The sequence below is a fragment of the Cavenderia fasciculata genome, assembly GCF_000203815.1.
Source record: "Cavenderia fasciculata unplaced genomic scaffold Scf_Dfasci-G-p-12c09.r1-3, whole genome shotgun sequence".
Lineage (NCBI taxonomy): Eukaryota > Evosea > Eumycetozoa > Acytosteliales > Cavenderiaceae > Cavenderia > Cavenderia fasciculata.
Window position 1 is genome coordinate 1,460,077 of NW_004457736.1, and position 23,453 is coordinate 1,483,529.

Below are 23,453 nucleotides of genomic sequence, written 5' to 3' on the forward strand. Positions count from 1 at the left end.
TCTTTTTATTGATTAAATACAAATAAATCAAATAAATAATAAAAATAATATTTATAAATTCGTCAAGTTCAACTAAAGATGGAGAAAAGGTTAATCAAAAAATGGAGAATAATATGGAGTGAAGACTGTGTCTACACTCTTAGCATTGAAACAGTTAATCAATGACTTTGATTCAATAAAATATCGGTGTTGCTTATAATCTGACAAATAATAATCGATCATTAAGTATTGAACTGAATCACTCTCCAATAATGAATCAAATATATCCTTTTTGAATTGATTATTTGCGATATTCAATATTTGAATCGATTTGTTTTGTTGGAATGCTTGATTCAAGTCGGTACTTGGTGCCAAACGATTTCCACTAATATCCAATGCTTTAATTGTTTGGTTGGTCATGATTAATTGACAAAATGATGGAATATATTCTTTTTCCAAAGTACCATTGGTCAATTTTAATATTGTGATACTGTGGTTGAGCGACAAACTATCAAAAAATAGAGGTGAAATGATTCTAGCTAGATTTGATAATCCAAGTAGTTCAATGGTATTGTTTGTTTGCCAAATGGGTGAAAATGATGATACTAATCTTTCGACCGAGACGGAAGGGGTTTGAATGGTTTCTTCTTCTTCTAATTCCATTTCAATTTCTTCATAATCAAGAATCTTTTTTAGATACCATCGGTCATCAAATCTGTTTTTTGATGAGGGTCTTCTTGGTCCATGTCGATCCCCCAAACAGAGTTGTTTCAACGATGTATTGTTGGTGAGATTAGTGCATAGTTGGTCCCAATCTTTTAGAGTATCTTGGACAAAGAATAATCCATAAGTACATTTTGAACAAGTTCCTATTTTGACGACTCCATTCAATTCCTCTTCCAAAGGACACATAACCACTATACCAGTATTGAGTGATTGAGTATGATTGAATGAATCAGTATTTACAATATCTTTTAGATATCTCAGTTCAATAAAGTCATATTCAATATTGATATGTTGTGTACATGTTTTGAGAAATGGGAATAATCTTTGGTAGTTGTAATGATCAATCTCACCAATTCTAGATCCAATTTCAGACCCAATGTGAATAGTAGTTGGTTGTAGACGGTAAATCATTCGATGAAAGGTTTCAATGACTGGTGGATCATCAAAGTAACCATAGTGATCGACCGATTTAATAGAGACCACTGGTTTGATTCCTGTAAACTTGACTCCTGATGGCCATTCCCCTCTTCTATTATGATCTTCAGATAAATCAAAGGTGGCTTGAATGTGAGGAAATAGATTGATGACTTGAACGATGGCTCTAACTGCTTTCTTGTCTAAATTGACTCCAACGATATCCAGTGTCTTTAGGTGTGGTAGTAGTCTAGGTAATCTTGTATAATCAAAATTGTCATAGTTGATACGACGGTCAACTTCCTTTCCTTTACCACTGTACACATTCCATTTGAACGACTCTATTCTCTTTGAAAAGTATGATCCTCTCAAAGGACCATCAATCTCGATACTTTTTGATGTAATTTGACTTGCCACCTCCATCCACCATTTAGATACCATTGCAATGTCTGCTAGTTCATAGAATGAAACAAATTTGGTCTCTTTCTTTTTAGGTGTTTTGTTTAGCATTAAATATGATGCATTCTCTGGTGAAATGACATGAAATCCATGATGGCTATAGTGATCTTTATCATTACTATCATTAATCAACATGTCAATAATCATTGCTTGAATGTATTTAGAAACACAAACAATTGCATCTTCTACTTGATAACTTTCTTTTGTTGTTGTTGTTGTTCTTTTTGTTGTTCTCATCCTAACATATTAACTGAGTTATTTCCTTTTAATTTTGAAGAAAGAGTACACAATTACAATAACACTCATCAAAAAGACAACTAGAATGTGTAGTTTCCCCTTACAAACAAAAAAATTGAAAAAAACAGGTCCAATTTATTGTATTTTTTGCCCAAAATTTTGGGATGCAAGATAGATTTTCACCATCCTCCAAACTCATATTAAGATATTTTGGGTGCTATCACATCCAAAATTTACACTTGTTTCAAACTGTTTGAATAAATCGTTGAAGTGTAAAGAAAATTATTTATTTTTTTTTGATTTTTTGAAAGTTGGTAAAATATTTTATACAAGACTTTGATTGACTAAAGTTAATTTTGGTTGGTCAATTATTAATTAGAGAGTGATAAATGTAATTCATCATTTGATTCACTATTGACCATAATAATTTAATTATACAAAAATAATTAACTAAATTTGAAGTTCACTATCGATTTAAAGATTTTTTTCTTTTGAAATTTTTAATCAATTGTAACAAAACATTTAATCAATGATTCTGATTGACTAAAATATTTATGTTGATCAAAATGCAATGCCAATTTTTTATCAATGACTAGATATCGTAGAACAGTATCTCTTAACCACACCGAATCAAATAAATATCTGTTCAAATCTTTGAATGTACCAGCGATATTTAATACTTGGATTGATTCGTTCTCTTGGAATGCCATCATAAACTGTTCACTTTTTTTAAATCGGTTACCACTGATGTCTAGTGCTAAGATTGTTTTGTTGGTCTTTAATAGTTGACAAAATGATGGCATGTATTCTTCATCCAATGTACCATTGGCTAAAATTAGTGTTGTAATACTTTGATTATGACATAGGGCAGAGAAAAACAAAGGGGATATGATATTTGCCATATTTGATAAGCCTAAAACTTGAATAGTACTATTGGCACTCCAAATTGGGGAAAATGTAGATGCCAATCTTTCCAATGAAACCGATCGTTGTTTAATGGTTGATCGCATCCCCCATACTCTTTCAGACATTGGTCCATGTGGATTGTCCAACCAAAGATTTTTCAAAGTTGTATTGGTGGTTAGATTGGTACAAAAGTCATCCCAATCTTGTAAAATATCACCATACTCTGATTCACCTTGATTGATGCATGGTTGACATCCCAAATATTTAAAATCATCTTGTTTTTGTTTTTGTTGTTTTTGTTGTTGTGCAAATGCCTCTTCCATTGGACAAGTGATAATACCAACTTTGAGAGACTCAAATTTGAATGGATTGGTGACATAGGTTTTTAAATATTCCAGTTCGACATAGTCATATTGAATGTTGAGATGAAGAGTTGACAAGAGATGAGGGAATAAAATGGGATGGTCTGAATGATAAACTCCATCTTGATCACCATGATCCATATCAAGATTGACAACGCTTGGTTTTAGGTCTTCCAACATTTGATGAAACGTGTCTGGAACCGATCGACCATCTGCACAAAGACTAAAATCAAAGTATTTTTCATTGTTTGAGTGTGTTACCATCACGTTTGGTTCAATTCCATAAAAGTGTATATTATCAGGCCATTCTAATTCGAATTTATCGTCTGGATTATCAATAGATAGATCTAGGTCAGTTTGAATATGTGGAAACAAGTTGATGACTTGGACAATTTCTTGAATAGATTTTCTATTCAAGTTGTCTCCAATAATATAGATTGATTGTAGGTGTGGTAGTAAAAGAGGTAATCTTGAATAATCATAATGGTAGTCATCATTATAAATAGCCCATTTGAGACGCTCTACATTATTATCTGAAAAGAATGATGATTCTAGTATTTCACCTTGTACAGTTATACATGTTGCTCTTTGACGAGTTACTTTCATCCACCATTTCGATACTAATGCAATGTCTGCTAGTTGATAGTGCTCCATAAACTTGATATCTTCCTCAATCGGTGTTTTGGTGATCATTAGATGTGCTAGATCGTCAATTGATATATACTCGAACCCTTCTTTTAAAGAAGAAGAAGAAGATGTGAGTGTATTATCGTCACAGTGAATCAACTTTTCAATGATCATTGATTGAATGTATTCGGATAGTTGTACTACTGCACAACCATCTTCATTTAGTTTTGCATTCATATGTTATTCTTTTATAATTGATGTTATAGATATAAATATACCTAAATATATAAATAATTAAATATAATGATTGTAATAAACAAAAATAAATAAATAATGATTCTCCTCAATCTCGCAAACTCTTTGAAACCACCAACCAAGAAAAATGAAAAAAATAAATACTTTATTTAATTATTTTTGCGATCACTATTTATATCTATCTATCTATCTATCTATCTATCTATCTATCTATCTATCTATCTATCTATCTATCAATTTATATCCACCTTTATCAATATATTATATAAAACATTTAATCAATGATTTTGATTGACTAAAATATTGGTGTTGGTGTTGGTGTTGAGCTGCAAATGTTTTATCGATTACCAAATATTGAATAGAATCACTTTCTAATAATGAATCAAGGACATCTTGATTAAATTTGTTGCCAGAAATATTCAATACTTGAATTGATTTGTTTTGTTTGAATGCTTGATTCAACTCTGTACTTGGTGCCAAAAGATTTCCACTTATATCCAATGCTTTGATTGTTTGGTTGGTCAATAATAATTGGCACAGTGGTGGAATGAATTCTTGAAATAATGTTGTATTTGTTAACATTAAAGTTGTAATAGTGTGATTGAGTGATAGAGCCGAGAAGAATTGTGGTGACAAGATACTATTACCAATCCAAATTGGTGCAAATGTAGATGCATTCTTTTCAATGAAAGTGATGGATGTAGAATAGTTCCATCTCTCTTTTTAATATTAACTAGTACTCTATTCCACATTCCACCATGTGCACTATCCAAATATAATTGTTTCAGTGTTGTATTGTTTGTTAAATTAGTGCATAATTGATCCCAATCTTCCATGGTATCAGAACTCTCTCCAAAAATACCAAATCTACCTGGTTTACATCCCATATATCCTATGTTTCCTTCTTTGGCCTCTGACTTTTCCAATGAACATGTAAGTATTCTAACATTGAGTGATTGGATTTTAAATGGTTTGACAATAAAGTGGTTTAGATCCAACAATTCAATAAAGTCATTTTGAATGTTATTGTTGTAATAACTATATAGATACTTGGTAAATATATAATTAGTTTGAGAGGTATATAATAATATATAGATATATGAATATATAGATAGTAATAATGACTTTAGATTAGATTGTAAATGATTATTAATTTTAGTACTAAAAGATGAATATAGAATAAATAATATAGAATATAGAATGTCTCTTTATTGGATTATTCTAATCCTTTTTATAATTGTTGATCCAGACGATTTAGTTAATCCAAAAGAATGGAAGAATTGAAAATGAAATTAAGTGCAACACGTAGTATAAAACATTTAATCAATGATTTTGATTGATTAAAATATGGGTGATGCTGATAAAATCTTTGGTTTGATAATTGTTCATCAATCACTAAATATTGGATAGTGTCACTCTCCAATAATGAATCAAATATATCTTGATTAAATTTGTTATCAGCTATATTCAATACTTTAATCGATTTGTTTTGTTTCAATGCCTTGTTCAACTTGGTACTTGGTGCCAAATGATTACCACTTATATCCAATGATTTGATTGTCTGATTGGTCAATAATAATTGACAAAATGATGGAATGTATTCTTGATCCAATGTACCATTGATCAACATTAGCGTTGTAATACTTTGATTATGGCATAGAGTTGAGAAGAATAGAGGCGATATGATATGTGGAAGTTTTGATAATGAAACAAGTCCAATACTATTATTTTTTTTCCAAATCGATTCAAATGATGATGCTAATCTTTCAAATTGTTTTTTTTTTTGTTGTTGTTGTTGTTCATTATTGGTTTGATTCACCACTCTGGATCCATGAAAATCTTCCAACCAAAGTCTTTTCAAAGTTCTAGTGTTGGTGAGATTGATACATAGTTGATCCCAATCTTCTATAGTATCTCTGACGATGGATGGAGGAGACCCAGTGTCACAAGTACAAGTTTGTGTATTTTTTCTTTGAAACCCAGGCACCAGTTCCCTCTCCAATAGACATGTAACAATACCAGTTTTAATTGATTCAATTTGAAATGGATCTTTGAAAAAGTATTTTAGATGTGCCAATTCAATAAAATCTAAAATAATGTTAATGTGACGAGTTGTTATGAGGCGTCGGAATAAAGGTGGGAGAGTGGGTAATGCTGGCCTTCTAACATGTATTGGTGATATATTAAACGGTTGTTTACAAGTAGTGCAGTAAAATTGTGTCTGGTCGGCTTGATTCCATGAAACTAGACGATCACAACTTGGACAGATTGGTTCTGTATACTGTGGTATTTGTTGTATAATGGTGTGGTGAATAGTGTGACTATCGAGTCTCAAATTGAGGTAGGTTGGTTCAAGATGGATCAATCGTTTAAAATGACCATTCTCAGGACCAATGTATCTGTTTGTAAATGATATAATCGGTTTGAGTGGTAATCCATCAAAGTTTATGTTTTCGGGCCAAGTAACATTTGATTGAGAGTAAATGGTCATGTGTAGTATGACTTGAATGTGTGGGAATAGGTTGATAACTTTTACAATGTCTTGAATTGCTTCCTTGCTCGCATCAACTCCTTTAATATAGATTGTTTTGAGGTTTGGTAGAAAAAGAGGTAATATTGAATAGTCAAACATTCCATATCTTTCTTGTTGGTTGTTATTAACAAAGTAATTCACTTGTTGGTAAGCAACCTTCCATTTCAGAGAATCTACATTATTATTATCTGATGATGAAAAGCGAGATTCTTTCATCGGACCAGTAATCTTTAAACTTTTAGATGTTGTTTGACAAACTACCTCCATCCACCATTTCGATACCAATGCAATATTACATACCTGTTTGAATGTAACATAGGTGTTTTCTTTCTTTCTAGGTCTCTTGTTAATCATTAAATGTGATGCTTGTTGTGTTGTTAATATCTTGAACCCATTACAATGATCATTATCTTTGAAATCATGATCATATATGACAGCTCCAATGATCATTGCTTGTGTGTATCTTGATAATACACAAACGTTAACTGTGTCATCATCATCGACTATAGTATGATACATGATGTTTTTCTTTTCGCTTGTTGGTTCTCTTTGATTGTACTCTATATTTGACATGCTGCGGATTTTTGCTATTTCTGTGCAACTAAGGGTTTTGGTGTCGGAAAAGATTTCTAGTAAATTTAGGGGTCAATGACCAGGTCAGCATATCCATGCTCTTTATGAGTAGAATTAATTAAAAACTTCTCAGCAGCAGTCGTCGGCCCCTTTTGAAGTGGAGAGATTTGATTGTTTGGTTGGTCAATATTAATTTAGATAGTAATCGAATGAATTCTTGTTTGATTGAATGTTGTAGTTGTTGATGTTGTAGTATCGTCAATTAAATTGACTCATATATAGATAGTTGTGGTTGGTGCTTAGATATATGATGAATAAAATAGATCGCAATGAGGTTCATTAAAAAGAGCGATCTATCCTTGAGTGGTAAAAAAAAAAAAAGGATAAAAAGAAAAGAAGACATATTTCTATCCTTTATTGTTTTGTTTTGTATTATTATTATTTATTTGTGGGAATTGTAAAACATTGAATCAATGATTTTGATTGTTTAAAGTATCGGTGTTTATGATTATGTTGTGCCATTGTTTGGTCAATTAATAAATATTGAATACTGTCACTCTCTAATAATGCATCAAGCAAATCTAAATGAAATAGATTCTTTGCAATATTTAATACTCGAATTGATTTGTTTTGTTTGAATGCCTGTTCCAACTCGTCAATCAATTTTAAATAGTTCCAACTGATATCTAGTTCTTTGATTGTTTGGTTGGTCATTATCAATTTAGATAGTGGAGTAATGTATTCTTGAAGTAATGTACCTTCAGTCAACATCAAAGTTGTGATACTTTGATTATGTTGACTCAAAGTGTCAAAGAATTGTGGTGATATAATATTTGGAAGAAATGATAGTCCTAGAACGTTCATGGTGTTGTTTGTTTTCCAAATTGGTGTAAAGGAGGATGATAATCTTTCCACGCATGCAATAGATTCTTCTTGACTATTATCAAAACTTTCAGTACTTCTAGGGTGTTCGTGAAATGGTTCTTCCAAACAAAGTGTCGTCAAAGTTGTATTGTTTGTTAGATTGATACAAAATTCATCCCAATCTTCCAAAGTATCTCCCATGAATATGTCTCTACAATGACACGTGTCGTCATTTCCATTATTTTGATAAATTTCAGTCTCTAATGGACATGTGATGATACAAGTCTTGAGCGATTGAAAATTAAATGATGCATCTCGAGATACTAATAATTTTAAATGTTCCAATTCAATATAATCATTTTTAATGTTGATGTGTCTAGTTGCTGTCGTATTTAAATGTTCAAATAAATCTTCATAATCAAAATGACCATCTCCACCAAAATATTGGTCACTTGCAAGAGACATATTGATTGTATTTGGTCGAAGAAATTCAATCATTTGATACATATAATTGTGTTCCATAGATAAATCATTCTCATAACCATTAATGATTGTAAAGTCTACTATTGGTTTAAGTGGTCCATCAAAAGAGATATTTCGAGGCCATTCAACCTGTATTGCTTGACTATTATAATTAGATGTGATCTTTAAGTTGGTTTGAATGTGTGGGAATGTATTGATGAGTCGTACAATATCTAGTATTGCTTTATTTTCCAAATCTTTACCGATGATATCGATTGTCTTTAGTTGTGGGAGTAAAAGAGGTAGTTTTGCAAAATCAATCTTTGATCTCTTGTACTTTGGTTCATATATATCGGGTTCACACACTAAATTCCATTTTAGATGTTCTATCGCTGTAGTATCAAGTCCACTAAATTTTGATTCTTTCAACTTGGTAATCACCAAGTTTGATGATGTTATTTGTTGTACTACTTTCAACCACCATTTCGATACTAAAGCATAGCTGATCATCTGTTTGAATGTAGCATCGTTGTTTTGTTTCTTTTTAGGTTGTTTGTTGATCATTAGATATGATTCTTTGTTTGATGATATGTACTTGAATCCATTACAATATTTAGAATCATAATCGCGAATCACCATATCAATGATAATAGATTGAATATATTTTGATAGTTGTACGACATAACATCTATCATCTATTTGATTATCTTTAGTTGTAGTAGTAGTAGTAGTAGTAGTCTTTGTTGTAGTAGTTGTAGTACTAGTAGTCATTTGTATTTGTATTTATAATAATATGATTCATTCAAAAAAGCATGCTTTGAGAAAAAAAAAAAAAAGGAAAAATTATAATTTGATTATTATTTTAAGGTGTGGTTGATTAATCCAAAATAATGGAATGATTAAAATACAAATTCATCAATTTATCTTCTGTACTATCAAATATAAAACAATTGATCAATGATTTTGATTGACAAAAATATTGGGGTCAATATTTTTGTTATTATTTTATTGGGGTTATTTGATATTTCTTTTCCAATCCAAATTGATCAATCAACATGTATTGGATAGTGACACTCTCCAAAAATGAATCAAATATATCCGATTCGAATCGAGTATATGATATATCCAAAATTCGAATGGATTTGTTTTGCGCGAATGCTTGATTCAACTCGGTACTAGAGTCAAAATCGTTATCACTTGTATCCAATGATTTAATTGTTTGGTTGGTTATTAATAATTGACAAAATGATGGAACGTAGTCTCGGAACAAGGTATGATTGTTCAGAATCAAAGTTGTAATGCTTTGATTGGAGGATAGAGCCGAGAAGAATTGTGGCGAAATGATAGTCGGATGATATGATAGGCCAAGAACTTGAATGGTTTTGTTTGATTTTCAAATCGATGTAAACGAGGATGCCATTCTTTGAAATTGATTCTCTTCCTGATAGAGAAGGAAATCCATGTGGATCATTCAACCATAATCTTTTCAAAGTTGTATTGTTTGTTAACAAACACATTGATGCATAGTTGATCCCAATCTTCCAATGTCTTGTCGTTCGGCACCACCTAAATTCATCAAATCAGAACAACTTCCACAACCCACAACCTCATACTCCTCATCCTTGTACAATGTGCATGTGACGAAACCAACTTTGAGAGATTCAATATGATTGAATGCGCTGCAATTGGTGAAGAGTTGTTTTAGCTTTTGCAATTCGATAAAGTCATATCCAATGTTGAGGTGACTATTATTGGAGAGATATTTGAATATGGTATGATATTCGAAATGGGTTTTTCGCTCCACCACTTGCATATTGTGATTGTCATCGCTCAAACATAGATTAATATATTTTAAATTTTTAAAGTGCCCAAGGTCATTAAACAATGGATTCAAACGGATGAGAAATTCTGACTTATCATAGGCATCAACAAGAACGTCCAAACTTGAATAGATTTAATGTACCTACCATCTGTCAATATCAAAGTTGTAATACTTTGATTGAAAGACATAGAGTTGAACACTATTATTTTCTTGCCAAATTGGTGCAAATGATGAAACTATTCTCCCGCCGATATATATACATCATCCATTTCGATACCAATGCAATGTTGCTGAGTTGTTTAAATTGAACAAAGTTGTCATGTTTCTCTTTAGGTGCACATGTTTGATGTACTTCTTCTGATGAAAGCGACCCATCACCCGTCGTCTGTACCCATTTTTCAACCTCAAAACACGCACTTTGTTCTTTTTTTTTTTTGCTCACTTGTTCCTTATTTTTTTGTGCGCTTGTATATCTCTGTGATGGTTCAGTGATCATTATTCTCTTTATTAATAGAGTATAATAATTATATATAGTTATACAATACTACTACTACTACTATAGTTATTTATCATCCTTAGAAGCAATTAAAAGACAGATGATGCAATGAGAAGGAGTAGTGATCCCAAAACCAGATCTTATCACGATCTTTATGTTTAATTAATTAATATCTAAAAAGGTAGGTATGATCATCTCATCCCCATCCCCCCATTAACCTAATTACAAGCAACACGCGACACGACACACAACTCCCCAACAACATCAAATTACTACTTTGCAAAGGTGTCTGCTCTGTAGTAGTAGTAGTTTTGAAATGAATCGTCGATCGGTTATTATTTAATATTAGTCGATTTGCGCAATTCTTCTTCTACTTCTACTTTTAGACATCCTATACGTTTTGTGTTTGTAAATATCTTTGTTGTTGTTGTTGTTACTCTCCTCTTGATATGAAAAGAATCTAATCTAATATTCTCATCCTCATGTCCTCCTTCTCTCATACTATACCATTACAAAAATTAATAATAGATTTGCAGTGCTGTATGTCGCAATTGGTTTGATATTGTGTGCTTTAAACTAGAGGGGAAAATGGAGCAAGAAAATAAGAGTTTCCCATGTAACTGCAATTCTCGAATGTTTGCAGACTATTAATCGACACGCACAAAGGCAAAGATAAGATGGATACCAAGCTCATGTCGTGAAGAACCCAATGTTACGGTTTGGCAAATCATTGCGCTTAGGGTTAGGTTTGGTAGTAGTATTATTTTCCCCAGCTCAACCGACTAGAGTTGTCACTTTTAGCTCAGCGGTCGATCAAAACGCGTTTGAGCAAAGAGATCCCAGTCCCTGTCGACAGTATCTAGATCGTTGTGTCGGGGTGTCTTTAGCACAAAAAATCAAAAAAAATCGAGGGACTCTGCTGACAGCATATCTAGATTTTTAGGCCAGATCTACGATTGCGTACGGCAACAACAGCAGTGTCCTTCGACTGTCCCTTTTATGATGTCTCCAACCATAGCTACAGTCTCTCTTCAATCGGCAAAGGGTTAAGAAAGAAAATAGACAAAACAAATTAATCAACTCTCACCGCTCCATCGCCCATGGGGCTACCCGACGCAGTAGGGCCACATCCCCTCCTCCTCTATTTTATTAATATCGCTACACTGTCTTTGCGCAATTGTTGATTCGCAAGATTTGATGGTTTTGTGAAGAGGAGAGAGAGGAGAGAGGAATCGAATAGAGATCGTCTATTTAAACAACTGGTTCAACAATCAAGCTAGATTTTCAATTGCTATTCTTTTCATCACACACATAACAATTTTTGTATTACTATTATCTCTATTTGTATCACTATATTTTTTTTTTTCAATATTCTTTCATTACACACAGACCAACAGTATATCTAAATCTAGATATTTAATTATATAATCTATTTTTTTCTTTATATAATTTTTTTCTTTATATATCTTTTTGTTTGTGTTATTATTGAATATTGCAAATCAACAAATTGATGATCATCATGTCATCTTTTAAAACTGTGCTTTTACTCTTGTCGACAATAGTACTGGGTTCAGTATTATTGTCGTCATCATTGGTATCTGCTCAATGTGCAAGCCCATACACATGGGACTCTGGCGAAGCCGCCAACAACCACACCTATTGTGCAATTGGTGTCGGAAGTATATATTCTTGGTATGAAGCCTTAAACTATCTTGCTGCACTTCCAAAGTATTTTGGAAAACAACCGTATGTATACATTTAAAAATTTATCTATATATATTTTAATTAAAAACATTACATTTTATTAATTTGATTTGATTACTATTTATGTATTTATTTATTTTTAGATATTTGGCAACTGTTACATCTGAAGAAGAATTGAAATTTTTAACATCTAAATTCCCTAGTTTGGTAAACTGCTATGTCGGTGTTGACAGAGATATATTTAATCAACTCCGTTACAGTTCTGGTCCAGAAAGAGGTGAAGTCATGTATGACTATCCAACGTAAGTACAACAATTCCTATACAAGAATATTATATAAATATTTCTTTTTCTTTACACAAATATTTCTTTTTCTTTATTTTCTTTTTAGAGGAGTAAATCAAATGTATAATAATTTCCAAGCTCATATTCCAGGAGGAGATCCAAATCAAAAGGTAGCATTCTTTTTCACAAGTAATAACTTTTTCATGGGTCTTCCACCCTACTCGTCCACTTCCAATTGTTATTTGCTCGAGTATAGTGAAGCTACCGATCCGTACGTTGCACCAATGCCCTCTGAAGGTGGTGATGTGACCATCAAGTTTTTGGACAACTTTGTCGTCGAAGATGTCAATATCATTGTCAATCCATTTGGAGGTGCCCCAGTATCTTGTGAAATCGTTTCTCGTGACCCACAATACAAGACACTTGTCTTTAAGATGCCAGCCATGACTGGCATTGGAGTAAACTTTATCTTGGTTGACGATGGTTTCACCACATTCAACATCACCTATTGGAAATACAAAGCTCCAGCCATTCAATCGGTCTACCCCACTCGTAAAGGCAACGGTGAATTGATTACCATCGTCGGTAACAACTTTGGTGCCGACAAGACTGCCATCTCGGTCACCACTGGCTACCTCTATCATCCATGTCTCTACATTGATATTGTCGAACCCCATTACGCCATCTCTTGTCAAACCAATCATCCAGTCACCTCTTCAACCAATCTTTTCCCTCTAACCATTAGAGTTGGTCAATCTTCTAATATTACTAGTTATAGAGCTGCTTTTTGTAAGTAATCAAAATATATATATAATTATTTAATTAATTATTAATTTATTTCTTTTTTTATGTTCCTTTTTAGATGATGATGAAAATGTAAAGATGATTAGATTAAATTATTATGCAATGAGTGCTGTTATTATTAATAATTCAGTGACTGCACAAAAAGAGGTATTGTTTGAAGGACATACACCATACATGGGATTGTATGAAACAAAGTTACAATATGATTTGATTCGATCTACTTGGGCATGGCAAAGTTTCCCATCGGCTACTTTTATGGCTGGTGGTATTGGTAACCAGACAAGCTTTATTATTCGTAATGGTGGTGGTCCAAGAGACGGAGAACGTGTGACCAACGGAACCACTTGTTTGACTGGTATCTATTGTCCGATGGGTACGTTTGACGGTACGCTTATTGCCAACTACAACACGATGCTTGGTAGATTGTCGTATCAAGCATTTAGTTCAGCCGGTGAGTTGGTCTATTACGGTGACACACCATACATTGAACCACAAGAACTGACCATTGACGCTGCCGGAGGATTGATCATTGTTCCACTCGCTCGCGGTACCGTCGGTTTCAAGTATACCAAACGTTCCTATGCTATCGATGGTATGACCACCTCATACCCCATCAAGGTGTTGAATAACCGTACTTTGGGTTTGACCATTCCAGCAGGCATCTCTTTGAGTTTTAATCTCAGTATTACTATTGAAAAGTACGTATTCTCTGGTTTGCGTGTCAATTACACTACTCCATCGGTACTATCGATCCCACCGGTTAGTACAATGGGTGGTTTCGTGACAGTCTATGGTTATGCTTTTGGTAATGATGAAAAGAAGATTTCAATCACTATCGATGCTGTCCCATGTCCCAATGTCGTCCTATTGGCCAATGAAACGATTCTGTCGTGTCTTGCACCACCAGGTGTCGGCGCCAACAAGACCATGCTCATCACTATTGACAATGTCGTCCAAAACGTCTCCTTTTCCTACAAGTCTCCTGCAGCCACCGAGGTCGTCCAAAATGGTACCTCTATCGCCATCTATGGTAGTAACTTTGGTAATGCTCTGACTACACCACAGGTATTTGTTCCATACCCCGTCGCAGTCAACTTTACCTACGACACACTCGTCCAATCACTCAATGCAACCGTGCCAGTCTATGCCCAAAACGGAAAGATCTTTATTCAGGCGGGTAACCAGATGGGATCGATCAACTATGTCTACCGTCCACAATTTGCGACGATCACTCCCATCACATCGACTGAGGGTAACACTGTAACGATTAGTGGTATGTTTTTGACTCAGTACCGTACCGACGGTATGCAAACCAACTTTAGAGTGGTCATTGGTGGTCGTACTTGTGCTCAACCAGAATTTTCGTACAATGTCAATGGCACCTATGTTACTTGTACAGCTCCAGCTGGTTCAGGTCTCGCCAACGATGCCTACATTACAGTCGACGGCCAAACATCCAACTACCAATCGATCAACTATCCAGCACCATCCATCTCCTCGTTTACACAAAACGGTCAAATCCTCACTATTTACGGTGCCAACTTTGGACCAGATCTAGATCGTATCAAGTTGAATCTAAATGGCAATCCATTGGCTTGTCAATCCGTCGCCACTAAACCATCGAGATTAATCTGTTCGATTCCATCAATCACCAAGAATGGAAATATATCGGTGACTGTGCAAGGACAAACATCCAATGTTGTCGAATTGACCTTGTTGCCATCGATCATTCGTGTCACCTCGCAAACCATCTATGGTGGTCTGATCACATTCACAGGTACCTTTTTCAATATTTTAAATTGGCAAGGAAACCAAACCAACTTGGATATTACGATTGGCGGCGCACCATGTACATCGCCACAGGTAACCTACTCGAATACCTATATCACGTGTAATGTCGCTGCCGGCACCGGTATCAAGCCACTCAACTTTACACTCGGTCCCAATACCATCATGACCACATTCCAATACATTGCACCCAGACTCCAAGTATACGAATGGAAGAACAACCAAATCACATTGAATGGTACCAACATTGGTACTGATATGGACAAGATTAGTATCTATATCTATCAAGATATACCAGGTAATGTAGCCACACTCATCCCATTCAATGCTACCGGGGACATGTACTATCAGTCGATCATCGCCGACACACCAGTCGATATGCTCAACGGTGTCATTTACATCTCTGTCGATAACCTCGCTTCCAACCAACTCTATGTTCGTCTCATTCCACAAATTGATTCTGTCGTAGGCGTGTTCCCAACCGCCGGTGCTACCACCATCACAATCTACGGTGACCACTTTAACAACAAGAATGGTGCTGGTGCATTTGTCCAAAACTACATCCTCATCGGTGAAACGTTCTGTAACAATGTTGTCTTTTACAACCGTACCTGCATGACCTGTGTAGCCGGTATTGGATCAGGTCTCAATAAACGTGGGTTCGCCATGATTGATTCGACCGTCTCCAACAACTTTTACGTAAACTATACAGCTGCCAACGTCACCAAGATTGTCCAAACCAACATGCTACTCGAATTGACCGGTACCAATTTTGGTAACAAACCATATCTCAATGTTTTAGCCTTTGGTCCACTCGTAAACTCTACCGCATCCTACACTACACAAGTATTGTCACGTGTGACAGTCTCTCCATTTAGCCAAAATGGTAACATCTCGTTTATTGTCGATGGTCAATCATCTAACCTATTCCCATGGAAGTTTACTCCCATCATCACGTCTGTTTCATCGGTCGATTATGCCGGTGGTAATATCACTGTCATGGGTTACTTTTTCAACGGTACTACCGTCGATGGTAACTCGACCAGCCCCAAGATCTACATCGGTACAAAGGGTCAATGCGCCAATCTCACCTACCTCGCCAACGACGTCGTCAACAATGCCGCTGTCATTGTGTGTTCAGCTCCTCCAGGTTCGGCCGCCGATATCGATATTCCATTCAACGTCGAGATTGACGGTGTCAACGGTACCACCAAGTTCACCTATGGTGCTCCACAACTCAACAGCTACACCATCACACAAAACAACCAAATCACACTCAAGGGATACCAGTTTGGTGTCGACCCAGCCAAGGTTCAAGTCTACTTTGGCACTGTGTTGATGGCCATCCAGTCCATCACCGATTCCGAGATTACCTTTACTGCAACGGCCGCTCTCTACAATGAGAATGTGTATGTTAGATCGGTGACCAACGCCAAGACGACCAACCCACTCTTTGTGACGTTGTACCCCGTTATTCGAACTTCCACCGCCGCACCAACCACTGGAGGTAGATCAACGATCACTGGTAGTTGGTTGAACCAACGTTCTGGAAACTACTCGACCTCTATTCGTGTTTGGGTCAATGGTTCGAGTGGAAGTGTAAACTCGATCGTCCAAACCAACAACCTTCAATTCCTCATCAATGCACCTGCAGGTACCGGTCTCAACAAGAATCTTACCGTCTCTTTTGATGGTATGTCTTCAAGTTTGTTGACATTCTCGTATCTCCCACCAACCATCTTCAACACCATCCAGTCTGGTACGACACTTACATTCAATGGTACAAACTATGGTCGTGATCTTGCCAATGTCTACACTACCCCATTCACTGCATTGTCTGGTGTATCTGACCTCCTCCTCTCGGTGACTCTTGCCAAAGACACCAAGAGTGGTATGTACAACGTCCAAGTCGACGGTCAAACATCGGCCAACTACATGGTCTACTTGACTCCAATCATCTCACAGGTTATCCCAGCTCCAACAACCGGTCCATCTGATATTACCATCAAGGGTACCTTCCTCAACCAGTTCCGTGTCGACGGTAGTCTTACCAACGCCTCTGTCTGGTTGAACAATGTGTCTTGTCCCATCACCTCGTTTGTTTCAAACACTTTGATTACCGCTACTGTCCCACTCGGTCTCTACCGTAAGGGTAACCTCACAGTTGCTATCGACGGCAAGGTCGCCATCACCAAATACGACTCTCTCGGCCCTGAAGTCTACACTGTCACCAACCCACCCATCTACCAAGTCGCACAAGTCGTGACAATTACCGGCAAGAACTTCTTTGACCCGCTCGTCGTCTATATTGGAGACAGCGAGTGTACCGTCGCCATAGCCATCACTGAAAACTCACTCTACTGCTCGTTTGACAGTACCGTCCAACCTACCCTCGCACTCATCCCAGTCTCTGTCATCTCGACCGGTCTCATTGGCACTGCCAATATCTTTAGCTACGCCGATCTCACTTGTCAAAACAACTGTAATGGTCACGGTACCTGTCTCAATGGTATCTGTAGCTGTGACGTTGGATTTGGTGGTGCACTCTGTCACACTGCCGTCAACCTTACCGTCCCAGTCCCCAGCACCTCAGAGTTTGGTGGGTCTGTCACAACCGATCAAACCACCTACAATGTCGGCGTCCAATTCATCCGTGAGATTGATGCCTTTGGTGTCACTGTCAAGGTGTATGAAGCATCCAAGATGTACTGGATCCTCGCTGGCAAGGCTGAATACGACACTTATACAGTCAACACTTACACTGCATCGTTTGCAAGTAGTGGAGAGCAAGCCAAGATCACCATCAAAACCTACGAGTTTGAGTATGGTGCACTCTTTGAGTTTGGCGGTGAAAAGTTGCCCGAATCATCTCACTCGTTCAAACATCAAGTTGCCATTGACCACTATGGCTTTGTAACCACCGGAAACTCGCTTCAAGTCATCTATAGCGCATCGACCCCCACAACCTATGCCGATGGATGTGCATCTGCCCAAACTGCCTACACTCTCTTTTACAGTAGTCAAACTGGATCTGTGTTGGCCTATGACTTTGAAACCAAGTACTCTGTATTTACCGCTCGTTTCAGTACTAGAATCTTGGTTGATTACTCGGTTCAAACCATCGAGATTAATCCACTTGCCAAATCCGATCCACTATGGTCCACTCAAAACGGTCTCCTTGAATCAAAGATTGTCATCAATGTTCCATCATTCTCTTACAATGTAGAGTTTGATCCAAACTTTAGTGCCTATGTCAAGGGTATTAATCCAACTTGTGTTAATCCAACTACTACTAGTGTAACAACTGTCACTCCAACTACTGTCACCCCAACAACTGTTACTCCAACAACTAGTACCCCAACAACAGTCGATCCAACCACATCTCAGACAACTCAAACTGCTACACCAACCACCTCGACTCCAACAACCTCTACTCCAACCTCTGCCACTACTGCATCATCTGATCCAACTACTAGTAATCCAACTACTGCTACACCCACTACTAGCAACCCAACCACTAGTAACCCAACTACCGGTCAAACTAGTATTGCGACAACTGTAGCACCTTCAAGCTCTACCAATCCATCGTCGACTGGTCCCATTGTCACTTGTCCAGGTACTCCAGTTTGTTCTGGACGTGGTACTTGTGTCGGTCAACTCGGTGTCTACCATTGTGTCTGTCAAGGTAACTGGCAAGGATCAGACTGCTCAGCCGAGCCAGGCAAGATTCCTCCACCAACCGACCCAAGCACTGACAATCCAAACACCAACCAAACCGACACAGAGTCTGGTGTCAAACTCGATATCAATGTCATCTCGATTCGTGAAGTCGACTTTATGGATCAAATCATTGGAGAATACAAGTTTGGTAAGAATTGGACATTCAACGAGACCAAGACCGACCAACAACTCATCTACCTCTATCAAACCGATGTTGTTCGTGAAGGCAAGATCACCACTCATATCAATGTAACCGTTCAATACTTTTACTATGAGACCAACATTACCTTTGCCGGTCAAACCAGTACAATGTCACCTGGTTCGATAAAGTACTCTGTTTCACTGTCCAAATTTGATTTTGAAAGTGGAAACAATGGTCTTCAAGTATTGTTCTCTTCTGTTGCCTCTGCATCCACATCTTCAGACGACGCATGTTCACTCAAACAATTCGAGTATGGTGATAACTCTAAAGATCTAACTGCCATCTCACTCCAAATCAACGGTAGAACACTCTATGGTAAATTCACAAAGTTTGCCTTGGCCGATGGAAAGATTGTACGTTCCACCAATGAAGTCATCTCAAAGGATCAACCAACCGACTCTAACTCTATCGTTCAAGCTGTTGTCGCTATTGGCGTCGGTAACTATGGTACCTCTGCAGTCATTGACCCAGACTTCCATCTCTTGATCAGCTCTGACGCCTCTGAAAAGGAGGGATCAAATTGCTCTGGCTCATCCTCTAAACTCTCAAATGGTGCCCTTGCAGGTATCGTTGTTGGTTCAGTTGCTGGTGCTGCTGTTCTCGTAGCTGCTGGAATCTCTGCCAAGAAATGGAGACAACTTAAAAAGGATCAAAGTATTACCGATTCAAAATTAAAGAGAATGAATGCTTATTAAAAAATAATATTAAAAAAAAAACAAAACCAATAAACCAAATATCTTTTAATCAAAAATATAGAGTTCCTGGTGTTCATTGAAAATAATAAACTGGCACCTATCTTATATAACCAAGCGACTTGTCTCTTTGGGGTCTGTTAGAATGGACCACAAGTGTGTAATACTTGGAAAATTGAGAAGGACCTCTTTGTTACTGTTGTGTAAAGGTTTGATGTATATATGATAGAATTGAATCAAATCTGCAAAACATGATGCAACATTGTCTGTCGAGTCTGTTGGTACTATGAGCCATTGCTTAGAGTCAATCACCATTGCAAGATCTATTGGTTTCTTGATTATTAGTTGACAGGAGGTATTCCAAGATTAATCTACTATGCATTGGAGTATGTAAAGGATCATCATAAAATTGATCAACATCGATGATTTACCAGAGATATAGACTGGGTTTCCACAAGCTATGAGCTGTTTGAAAACCTTGTCCCACTTTTGATAGACTATCAAAGCAGTGGTATTGGATTGTTGGCGTAATCGAAGTGGTAGACAACCTCTAACTCGTCGAAATGAAAGAAGAATCTATTGCATTCTGCAGATTGACAAACCTGTTTGAAAGGAGTGGACTTGGTGATTGTTGTGTTTGGTGAGAATAATAAGATTGCCTCAACAATAGACATTTGAAAAGAGATTACCCATGACTCTGCCGAGTAGTTATCTTTGGTCATTTCAAAGTTCCTGCCATCGATTAGAATATATTCCAAATTTTTTAATGTGTTTAAGACAGTGCGATTCATTTGTTTCATGGATGAGAGAAAGTTTCCTCCTAGATAAGTCTTTCCGCTTCCCCACATTTGACATGTCATCATTGCTGGGAGTACGTGATTACTTTGGACCAATTTGGTCTCAACATAGTATTTTCTCAATCCCAACACTCTTTCACTAATTTCTATCATCTTGGAAGGTCTTCCTCTTCCATTTGTTTGGATGGTGAATAAATTATGAGTTTATCTATAAATATACAAAAAGAAAAGAAAACAAAACAAAACAGAGAACATTATCAAGAGTTGAACAACAAACAAAATAAATAGTTGAAGATTAAATGGATATACATCAATAAAAAGATAAATCCATTCAGTTTTATTTAGATTTCATACTCTGACAAAAGACTAAAATTCGAGAGAAATGTGGGGTTGGTGATGTGAGTGATTAACTGTTTGTCAAAGTTGACAGCGTTTGGGGAGAATTCTCTTGTTGTGATCCAAAGAAATTGTTCATGGGCAATAGTCAAGCTTTTGTAAAGATTACTACGGACTTTGGATGCCTTCCAGTCGTTTGTGTGACTATTTGCGACTGTTGCCTGGCAACATGTAAGAGTTTGGCTCTTGGTATCCCAAAAGAACCAATCGACTGCTTTAAAGTTTGGCATGATTGGCACCAACAATGAGCTTGTGGACCAATCCGCTCCTTCGAATTGATTGTTGGTGATGTATTGGGTTTTCATGTATCTAAAAATCATTGTTTTCCTATTGATGTATTCTGTTTCGATATCGTTGAAATCGCCTGGAAGTAGATTCTTTTTACATTTCATCCATCTCCCATTTGATGTCCTTGTTGACCAAAGTCTCCAAAATTTCAATGATGTATTTTTCTAATGCAAGTCCTCTAACGACGTTTGAGAATTTGACTGTCTTGTTAAAGATTTCACGATATATTTTGGTGGAGACGATCCTGTACAATTCGTTGCCAGGTATCGATTTCTGAATACAGTCTGAACCAATGGAATGATAGGAACAATTTGAGAATCTGATTTCCTTATGTACATTAACTGTTGATTGATGGTGATTGAGTGCTGTGCAGTAGCAGGAGCGCCAATGTCCATCAAGAAGATCGCACGCTTGTAATCAGTCTCTTGCACCGTGAACTTGACAAACTCCTTGAGGAAGTAGTCGTCTTGATCTGTAATCATTCTAGCTCGTTGATTTTTATACATTGACAACACTTGAGAAACATCAAGAGGTTTGTGCTCATTGGCAATCTTCCAAATTTCATTTACTTCTATTCTGCATTATGTATTAATTAATATTAGGGTTAGATAAACTATGGTCGAGTTTTACGTACTTGATACAAACAGTATATTATTTGTCAGGTATTTGATTTCTTCGAGATGGTCTTCTGTCAACTTGTCAGAGAATTGTTTCTTGGATTCGATTTCCCTCCAAGTTTTGAACTCAGTGTCGTTGAAGCCAACGACAAACTGAAAGATTGGCCACTGTCCGTCCTTGGCCACCTTAAGATAGTACTCGTTGTTCGATGATCCAGAGACAACGGTGAGATGTTGGTGCCAGTGCTCGCTGACCACCAGATATCGCTCGGGCATGGAGTAAGGGAAAGTAGTTCTGTCCTGATCGGACAGTCCGTTGTGTTGGTCAAAGAATGTGTATATGTGAAGATTTTTGTTGTTGCAGTGCATGGCCACATTTTTCAAGAATTCAGTGAATGACTCCTCAGTATTTAATATCTTGAATCTCTTGAGGTATTGGTCGATGAAATCGTCGTTTGAGATGGAGAATGCAAAGATGATTGCTTCGAGAAAGAACTCGTATCCATTACCAGATCCTGCCCATCCTCCGCAGTCGGGAATGTAAACGACGCGATTGTCTTTCTCCAGACGAAGTTTCATCACGATATGAAACAAGGAGTGCGGCTTTCCAACTCCTTGAGGACCTTGAACATAGACACCTCGAACTTTTCCAACTTTATCCACAATGAATTCCTCCAACTCTTTTGTCGTCGTGCGATTGACCAACTGAACCAAATCGTCATTATATTCAAATCGTGATCTATCAGACGATCTTGCAAATGGATCATATGGAAGTTTAATGACACTTGACCCAAAATTAGCTTTTTTCAGCCCAAGTTGAACATCATTTGATTCTCTCCCTCTCTTGAGATTGATATTAATATGCTCTAAAAGAAAAGAAAAGAAAAGAAAAGAAAGAAAAGAAAAGAAAAGAAAAGAAAAGAAAAGAAAAAAAAAGAAAAGAAAAGAAAAGAAAAGAAAAGAAAAGAAAAGAAAAGAAAAGAAAAGAAAAAAAAAAAAAAAAAAAAAATTGATTAGTACATGAATGATTTGTCAAATAATTCTGTATAAATATCATAATTTATAAACCATAGTAGAATGTATACATACTGAGCTTTAACAGTAATCTAATAGAGCCTTGATACGTTTTTACTAAAGTATTTAGTTTGGTTGTGGAGTCAAGTGCAATACCTTCTACTCTGTTGTTGTCTCCTTGTAAAGAAAGCTGAAATAAATTGAAAGAATCTAATCCCTCATCTCTTAGTTTCTTAAAGTCATCTCTGGCTTTTCTCTTTATATCAGCAATGTATAAACCTTCCAACCTGATAGGGTCTGAAGCATCTTCAAATTCTACCCAAACCTCTTCCATTCTTTTCTTTCAGGTTGTTATAATAAAAAAGAACAATAAAAGAATAAAAGAAAGAATGTAAGTTCTTTTTTAATTAACACCCACATGTAAAATTAAAG

The 23,453-nt window shown here is 36.3% G+C and overlaps 8 protein-coding genes across 8 annotated transcripts; 1 reads left to right on the plus strand and 7 right to left on the minus strand.

Annotated features, from left to right (window-relative positions):
- Nucleotides 1-90: 90 nt before the first annotated feature.
- Nucleotides 91-1,815, minus strand: DFA_06489 (uncharacterized protein; the record flags this gene model as incomplete). Its single annotated transcript, XM_004362133.1, has 1 exon — nucleotides 91-1,815. The coding sequence occupies one exon, from the start codon at nucleotides 1,813-1,815 to the stop codon at nucleotides 91-93; it is 1,725 nt and encodes a 574-aa protein (XP_004362190.1).
- A 500-nt stretch (nucleotides 1,816-2,315) lies between these two features.
- Nucleotides 2,316-3,947, minus strand: DFA_06490 (uncharacterized protein; the record flags this gene model as incomplete). The annotated part of the gene is made up of 1 exon (XM_004362134.1): nucleotides 2,316-3,947. The coding sequence occupies one exon, from the start codon at nucleotides 3,945-3,947 to the stop codon at nucleotides 2,316-2,318; it is 1,632 nt and encodes a 543-aa protein (XP_004362191.1).
- A 279-nt stretch (nucleotides 3,948-4,226) lies between these two features.
- DFA_06491 (uncharacterized protein) lies at nucleotides 4,227-4,852 on the minus strand (the record flags this gene model as incomplete). Its single annotated transcript, XM_004362135.1, has 2 exons — nucleotides 4,227-4,684; nucleotides 4,828-4,852. 2 exons carry the CDS (start codon nucleotides 4,850-4,852, stop codon nucleotides 4,227-4,229), a joined length of 483 nt encoding a protein of 160 aa, XP_004362192.1.
- Nucleotides 4,853-5,223: 371 nt separating this feature from the next.
- On the minus strand, nucleotides 5,224-7,017 carry DFA_06492 (uncharacterized protein; the record flags this gene model as incomplete). Its single annotated transcript, XM_004362136.1, has 1 exon — nucleotides 5,224-7,017. One exon carries the CDS (start codon nucleotides 7,015-7,017, stop codon nucleotides 5,224-5,226), a length of 1,794 nt encoding a protein of 597 aa, XP_004362193.1.
- Nucleotides 7,018-7,509: 492 nt separating this feature from the next.
- Nucleotides 7,510-9,168, minus strand: DFA_06493 (uncharacterized protein; the record flags this gene model as incomplete). Its single annotated transcript, XM_004362137.1, has 1 exon — nucleotides 7,510-9,168. One exon carries the CDS (start codon nucleotides 9,166-9,168, stop codon nucleotides 7,510-7,512), a length of 1,659 nt encoding a protein of 552 aa, XP_004362194.1.
- A 622-nt stretch (nucleotides 9,169-9,790) lies between these two features.
- On the minus strand, nucleotides 9,791-10,715 carry DFA_06494 (uncharacterized protein; the record flags this gene model as incomplete). The annotated part of the gene is made up of 3 exons (XM_004362138.1): nucleotides 9,791-9,838; nucleotides 9,911-10,340; nucleotides 10,480-10,715. The coding sequence occupies 3 exons, from the start codon at nucleotides 10,713-10,715 to the stop codon at nucleotides 9,791-9,793; spliced, it is 714 nt and encodes a 237-aa protein (XP_004362195.1).
- Nucleotides 10,716-12,234: 1,519 nt separating this feature from the next.
- Nucleotides 12,235-19,912, plus strand: DFA_06495 (uncharacterized protein; the record flags this gene model as incomplete). The annotated part of the gene is made up of 4 exons (XM_004362139.1): nucleotides 12,235-12,461; nucleotides 12,563-12,721; nucleotides 12,810-13,492; nucleotides 13,566-19,912. The coding sequence occupies 4 exons, from the start codon at nucleotides 12,235-12,237 to the stop codon at nucleotides 19,910-19,912; spliced, it is 7,416 nt and encodes a 2,471-aa protein (XP_004362196.1).
- Nucleotides 19,913-20,910: 998 nt separating this feature from the next.
- On the minus strand, nucleotides 20,911-23,355 carry DFA_06496 (uncharacterized protein; the record flags this gene model as incomplete). Its single annotated transcript, XM_004362140.1, has 6 exons — nucleotides 20,911-20,914; nucleotides 21,061-21,411; nucleotides 21,488-21,594; nucleotides 21,672-21,966; nucleotides 22,036-22,873; nucleotides 23,097-23,355. The coding sequence occupies 6 exons, from the start codon at nucleotides 23,353-23,355 to the stop codon at nucleotides 20,911-20,913; spliced, it is 1,854 nt and encodes a 617-aa protein (XP_004362197.1).
- Between the last annotated feature and the right edge of the window lie 98 nt (nucleotides 23,356-23,453).